Below are 7735 nucleotides of genomic sequence, written 5' to 3'. Positions count from 1 at the left end.
ATTCTGGTGAAAACACATATTCACACACTCCTGGAAATATTTTTCAAAAGCGTAAAAGAGCCTACACTATTTCACTCAGATTTCACTTAGAATTTATCACAGGGCAATAGAGATGGAAAAAGTTTTATGAAAGAGTATTAAATCTTGCTTAATTTATGATAAAAAATTAGGGTTAGATATTTAAATATAACCCATAAGGAAATATATGAAAGCATATTCATGGATAAAATATGGTATAGATATTTAACACTTTCAAAGAAAAGAATCTGTGAAAATCATTAAGACAAAATTAAAGTAAAACATGATGTAGTACAAGGTCAATTAGTAATAACTATCCTAATGCTTCTCTGTATATGTTTTATGCTAATCACTTTGAATTATTATCTCCTTATAATTCTAATATAGATACATTTATTAACATGTACCATCCATCCCATGGACAAACTGGAAGATGAACCTTGAGAGGTTAACTTACCCTAAGGTCTTTCAGTTGAGCTGTGGACAGAATGTTGCTTTGAATTCTCAATAGTATGTTTTGGTAGTTTTGAGTGAAATTTTCTGAAGGTGTATATTTTATCTTTATAATCAGAACAAGATTTTAATTAGAAACCAGAAAAATTGGAACATGATTAAATATGTTTACTTTGCAGGTAAAGTACAGAAATACTACTCTAGGCAAATGGGAAAAAAATTAGGTATGGACATTAATCTGGTTTATAAATGCAATGTTTTTCTTAATGCACATGCATTTGATAATTAAGGAAAAAACATCTTATATACTACTTTCTAATACATATAGATTTTTTAAATATATTTAATTACATATAGATTTCAGAAAACTTGGAGAAAGCCATAATAATAGCAGTGTGTGTCTCTGGAAGTTGAACTTACTTCATCATCCAGATTTTAGCTTAAGGTTTGGCATATTTGCAATATATTTGACAAATGTCTGTAGAGTCCCTGCAATGCAGGCAGGAGACCCTGATTTGATTCCTGGATCGGGGAGATCTGCTGGAGAAGGGATAGGCTACCTACTCCAGTATTCCTGGGCTTACCTGGTGGCTCAGCTGGTAAGGAATCTACCCGCTATGCAGGAGACCTGGGTTTGACCCCTGGGTTGGGAAGATCGCCTGGAAAAGGGAACGGCTGGCTACCCACTCCAGTATTCTGGCCTGGACAAGTCCATGACCTGTAAGTCCATGAGGTTGCAAAGAGTCAGACACAACTGAGCAACTTTCACTTTGTACATAGGTAAATTCACAATATATCTTGTATTAACATGTTACCTTTGAATGTGGAATCATTGATAATTTATACCTTCTGGTCATTTTTATTTTCCTGTACTTACACTTACATAGGGCTTCCCTGGTGGCTCAGTGGTAAAGAATCCACCTACCAGTGCAGTAGACGTGGGTTTGATCCCTGGACTGGGAAGATCCTCTGGAGAAGGAAACGGCCACCCATTGCAGTATTCTTGCCTGGGAAATCCCACGGGTAGAGGAGCCTGGTGGGCTACAGTCCATAGGGTCGCAAAGAATCAAACACAACTTAGCGACTAAACAACTTACTGTAACAGACAAATTATTTTTATAATCAGGAGACTTAACAAAAGTCAACTTTTGACCCTATCAGAAAAACTAAAACAAGAAATTAAAATTTAACAAAATGTTTTATATGCTTACAGTTTTTATCCTCTTTGAAATATTTTTCTACAGTCTAAATTTTCTGTTTAAAAAACCAAAACTATCAGCTTGTTAAAACAGGTATCACCCCAATCATTTCAGTCACCTAAAATTTCCATATCTGTAAGGAAGGAATGCCAGATTTAATATATTTAATTAGCAAAGCACCAGTGAGTTGTTTTATGATTATCAAGAGACCTGTAAACTGCAGAAAATTATAAAGTAAAAGGATGAGAGGTGGGATGTGTGAGGCTGGAGGTAGGGGGTATAGGTGGAACAGTTAACTTACCTGGATAAATAATATTTAATTACAAAACAACAGGGTCAAATGTAATAGAAGGCAGAAACCTTTTCTCAACAAAGAAAAGAGAAAAGCTTATGCAGAACAGTACCATTTCAGCATGTCAGAATTAGCACCAAAAAAGTAATATATCAAAATGACATAAAAAATAAAGGAAACTTGGCAAAATTATACCCAAAAGGTCAAAATACAAAAGATGGACAAATTTGATCTCAAAAATTAACTGAATGCCCTGTCTTGTAAACTTCTAACAGACAGAGAAAAAAGTCAATGCAAGCAAATGCCAGTTAAATTATATTTATTATATAAAGAGATGCTATAACTTGATATGAAAAAGAAAGCAACTCCAATAGGTATTACAAGAGCAAAGGACATTAACATTTGATTATAAGAGGAACACAGCTACTGAAAAATGCAAATATTTAACCTAATTAGTAATTAAGGAAATAACTGAGATGCTCTTTCTTGCTTATTTGATGCACAAAGTTATTATAATTTCTACTTTTTCTATTTTCTAAATGTACTCAAATGTGCTATATTTAGTAATAAAAAATTGAGTCATTAAAAAAAATAGGAAGTATGAAATTTTCTGCCAATGCAGAAATCATTAAAGCATTAAAATGAAAAGGGCAGTGAGGCTCAGATCCCTTGAAGCCAATTCCTTTCGTTCTGGTTCCTGAGATGGTCAATAACAAGGTTGTTTCTGATTTACACTATGACAATCTCTTTACACTATGACAGGGATATAAATATATATGTAAATTTTTTCTTCAGGCAGGCAATTATTCCAGGGAAGTACCTCTTCAGATTCTTCAGAATCACTCACTTCAGAGGACTCATATGATTCCACTTCTGGTAAGGTCCCATTAAGGTCTCCCCTTGTCGTTCTCAACCAGTAGGGATGCCTCTGGTATTGAAGAGGCTGAAGATATACTTTAGTACTGCCTGCAAGACAACAGTGTCCTAGGCTTTCTATGGCTGGCTTCTTAGGGAATCTGAAGTTGGTCCTGTCCTTCAGACATAGCCAAAAGGACATTTTCTGATGTGATGCCAAAAGTACATCTTCCACTTGCTCAGATCACAGCCTCAAGACTGATCACACAAAGCTCAGGATGCACATGGGCTGGAGCAGCACCACAGCAACCACCTCAAATCAATCAAATAGTTATGTCAGAATGACTAAGTTGAGAGACTGAACTTAAAAACCTACAGCTTTGTTGAGCATGCTTTTGTCTTTTTCATAAGTTTTACTGATCACAAAGGTGAAAAGTAGCAGAGTCTAAATTTACTGAGCAAAAGCAATTCTCTGAGACTTGAACTCTGCTAAATAATCTGTATAAAGGCAACTCTACAGAAAACAACATACAAGCAGGAAAAGTTAAGTTTCATCTATAGTAACAATTCAGTCAAATGACGTATTTGGTTGTTATTAATAATTTAATGTTTAAGTCCTTATCTACATCACTGCAGTAAGACTACATAGACATTTATTCTCTAGTAGTGAATTCCCATTTGAACAGAAATAGCTGCTACGTAGAAGAGTTTAAATTTACAATTTTACTATAGCTGAAGTGCCAATCAATTTAAAAATTATATATGTATATGCATGTATATACATATGTATGTGTGTGGTAATGTATTTTCTCTCTTCCTCTCCCCAGAAAGAGATATGAAACCCTGACTTGGGGTTATACTATTTTTTGAGTTAATATTCCTCCAGTCTGCCAAAGAATTGTCACATATTCTGAATGTACCCACACAATTTGGTGAGTCAGCAGCTATGTCACAAACCATGAAAAGAGGGAAGCAGCTAATAAGGCTTGGTGACCTTTTTTGTTTATTATTTTAGGTTATAGCAGGCATCCTCCCTTTGATGTTTTGTAGTCAAAGATGAAAACTTTCAACTTTGATGCATAATGAACATAATTATACATTTACTTCAATCACCTACACTTTACCTTACACAACACCACAAAAAGATATCTATCATTTTTCTGCTTTTTACATTTGTTAAAGTAGCTATGTTGAATACATACATTTGCAGAATACATTTGTTAACCATTTGATAAACATACTAAGCCAAACAATACAAATAACATCAATTACCTTTTTAATCTAATAACTGTACCAATCATTGTAAGAAGATACAACTGAAGGGGAATTATGGGATCATCCTTGATGCACTGCAAAGGTTTTACACCTTGGTCCTAAGAATGATCTGAAGGTGCTGAAAGAGGTGATTCTCTGGAAGGTGACCCAGGATTTTCTTCAGGTGGAAAAACTGTGAGAGTACAAGCTCGAATGCCACCAAGTGACTCTGGAAGGTCAAAAACTTTGTGCCACTCATCCTTTTCTGGGTCATATTTCTGGACAATTTCTACCATACAACGATTATTCCAAGAATATCCACCTACAACATAGATTTTATTTTCAAAGACAGCAACTCCAACATCACTTTGACCTCTTAACATGGCAGCAATTGGTGTCCACTGGTCAAGGGTTGGCGAATAGTATTCACAGCTTAGAACATCATCATAATCACTTGTTCCTCTGAAGTGATTGCCACCAATGACATAGAGCTTGTCTCCAACTGTACACATGCAATGCAGACCTCTGACTGTAGTCATTGGAGCCTTCTGTGTCCATTTGTCTGTATCAGGGTCAAAACACATGAGCTCATTTTGGAAAGTGTCATGAGTAATTCCTCCTGAAATATACATTAAGCCTCCATACACTGTTCCAGCATGGCCATAGTGGGGTTCACTCATTTTCGCAACATAGCTCCACTCATTCATTCTTGGATTGTAACATTCTACAGTGGCCAGCTCACCAGCTGCACTTCGCCCACCAACAGCATACAAATGTCCTTTGAGGGCGCTCAAGTGAAAAAATGTGCGCTTTTCATTTAATGATGCAACCTGCATCCATTTATTATATCGAGGATCAAATCTGAAAACTGTATCAACAGCAGTTTTTCCTTTTGTATCATAATTACTTTGACCACCAACTACATAAAGAAAGTTTCCAATGACAGCAATGCCGTGCTGATAACGAGGAGCATCCATGGGGGCTAAAGATCTCCACTCTTGAGCCCTCTCATCATACATCCGTAGTTCTTTACTGACAACCAGCTGCTGCCTCAAAACGCCTCCTAAGGTAACCAAGTGTGTCGAATCAGATCGAATGGCGGTTCTATCTGACTGCATCACTGGCTGCATATACGGCATCATTTGGTAATTGCTAGCTTCCAAAAGCAAATTCACACACGTATTGTCTGTTCTCATAAAATCTACTGTCTGCACATAATTGATGAGATCCTGTGGTGTCATCAGTGGAAATCGAATATTCTTCATTAATTTTGCAGCATAATCCATCCGAGGATCTTCCAACCTTAGCCAGCGACAGGCAGCCTTAAAGAGCTCAAGTTCAGTACAGTGCTTAAGGCTATTGCTAGAAAGCACAAAGGCAAGCCGTTCAAAAGGGAGTTTTAGAAACTCTCCAGTGCTCAGTAAGGCAGGAAAATTCTTCAGAATGAAATTATTGACATATTTATCTACTTCTATAAGATTGTAGGTGTTAGCAATCCGTCCAACTTCAACACAGTTATCTAAAGAGACTCCTGAAATAAGAAACACTTTACAGAAGTCTAAAACAGGCAAGATTTGCAAAAAGCTGGCAGCTTCAAGAGTGTCCTGAAGATTGTCCATATTAAGAGAAAGCTTTGCAGTATAAATAAAATCAATAATTTTCTTCAGACCAACTTTGTTCACCCCGTGAAGCTTAATGCACATTAAATCCTGTTCTTTCATTCCACCTGTGAACATAGCCTTGAAGTAATCACTAGCGGACGCCATCATAGCTCTATGAACAGGGAAGATTTCATCTCCATCACCTGGTACCAGAGTCACATCACAAAGCAATCCTTCTATTCTAAGTTGATCAAAACCTTGCAATACCACCGAACTGTGAGTATTGCTGGTAAAAAAACGTGTGGTTCCTGCCTTGCAAGGCTGTAAATGGGCGGAGACGCCCATTTCACCGTTACCAAGAGACACTTTCATGTGAACGCCTTCCTCTTGCACAAAGATGTATGCCGGACAAAGACGTTACGACTGGAAAGCTTTAAAGGGAACGAGGATGTCCCAAGAGCAAGAGAGTTCGCTTTCCTTATCAAGGGCAAACTGTCACTGCAGCACGCCTCAGAACACAACAGTCCCACATTGAAAATTGTTCTGCAGCTGGCCCCAGAGGGCTGTGGACCTCAAATCTGACTACTGTGTAGATGATTCATCACCTGAGGCAGTTAAGTGACCCGGTTCACTTGGTCCGGCCTGCGCTGCTCTTCTTCCCGCAGTTCTGCTCCGGGCCAAGGGGGAGGTGCCGCCACGTCCTGCGGCCCGGCGTCTCGCTCGACGGCGAGGGCCGGCACCTCAGAGAGCGGCCCGCCGCGCCCTCCGCCGCCCTTTGAGCGTCGCCGCGGCTACCGGCCCGTCCTGGAGCAAGGACCTGGAACACGAGCCTGGGCCTGGAACACGGGCCGAGGCCCCAACGCCGAGCCGGTCCTTCCGGAAAGGCCTCGTCCCAGGATCCCCCGGGCTAGGAGCGGCCGTGGCAGCTACTGCGGCTGCGCAGCCGCCAGACCTCGCCAGTAGGCGGGCATGTGGGGGATGGGAGGATGTGGGCGGTGCCTCGAGCAGGCGGGGTTTGGGTCCGGCAGGGTTGTGCTGGGTGGGCCAGCGGGGTGTCTTCGGGGTACTTTGTATGTGGTATTATTAAATAGGAATGGGTGCGCAGATGTTATTTTTAATATAAATCTTTCACTGCAGCTGAGCTGTTCCTCTAAATGAATACTTCGAGATTTACATTTCTTGGCTTCTCCCTTTTGGATAACTGAAATGCAGCTTTTCTGGAAGCTGAAACCTGGCAGAAGGCTTCCTTAGGGGGAAGATGCTTTTAGTTTTCCTCTATAAAAAAAACTTTGTTAATTCTTATCCCACACTGGGAATGTTCTGGCAGGTCAGCGGTTAGGACTCGGCGTTTTCACTGCTGTGGCCAGGGTTCAAACCCTGGCTGCAGAACCAAGATCCCTCAAACTCCTCAACCAAAAAAAACAAAAAAACAAAAAAATCCTATCCCACACAATTTAATAGACAGTTCATTTATAACTCTGGGTACATATTTTCAAATTTTAATCATTTAAAACAGGTCATTTGCTTCTCTTAAAATACCAAATTATGACCATGCTATGTCAATAGTATAGGCTGAATTTTTCCCATGCAGCAGAATTCTATCAGTAAATTTTTCGTGCTTTTGTTTTCCACTCACAAGTTTTTAAATGGATAGACAATTGTCATTTGTTCCTGAATATATACTTCCTTGTTCTCCAGTGTTACAGACTCTGAGCACAAAACTTCCCGTTTTGGGATAAATCCTAACGTTAGAATGCTGCTTGAAGACATACAAAGTTTTTTTTCCAAAATATTGTCACCAGAGATGTTTTGAAAAACGACAGATTGGCACTTTCCATTGGCACTTGCCATCTACCTACAAGGATTAAATAAATCATTCCTGCTGTTGTAGCTGCTGGCCTTCAACACCACCTGATGGGTATTCAGAGTGGAGATCCAAAGGAGGCACTCGTGCTCTGGCAAAACTGGCAGAACAGGTCTTCAGATAGATATTTTCAGGAGCAGATTTTAGGAGCACAATTCTTGCATCTCCTCATATCTAGAAAAGCACTAAATTCCTTCAT

The 7735-nt window shown here is 39.2% G+C and overlaps 1 protein-coding gene across 1 annotated transcript; it reads right to left on the bottom strand.

The window, feature by feature from the left end:
• Positions 1-2264: 2264 nt before the first annotated feature.
• On the bottom strand, positions 2265-6976 carry KLHL9 (kelch like family member 9). Its single transcript, XM_019965876.2, has one exon. The coding sequence runs from the start codon at positions 6042-6044 to the stop codon at positions 4191-4193; it is 1854 nt and encodes a 617-aa protein (XP_019821435.2). The 5' UTR covers positions 6045-6976; the 3' UTR covers positions 2265-4190.
• Between the last annotated feature and the right edge of the window lie 759 nt (positions 6977-7735).

This window comes from Bos indicus, chromosome 8, assembly GCF_029378745.1.
Source record: "Bos indicus isolate NIAB-ARS_2022 breed Sahiwal x Tharparkar chromosome 8, NIAB-ARS_B.indTharparkar_mat_pri_1.0, whole genome shotgun sequence".
NCBI classification, from domain to species: domain Eukaryota; kingdom Metazoa; phylum Chordata; class Mammalia; order Artiodactyla; family Bovidae; genus Bos; species Bos indicus.
Note: the sequence above shows the minus strand (reverse complement) of the source record. Positions and strands in the feature narration are given on the sequence as shown.

Coding starts and splice junctions, on each gene's coding strand:
- KLHL9 (XM_019965876.2), bottom strand. CDS start 6,044: ATGAAAGTGTCTCTTGGTAACGGTGAAATGGGCGTCTCCGCCCATTTA.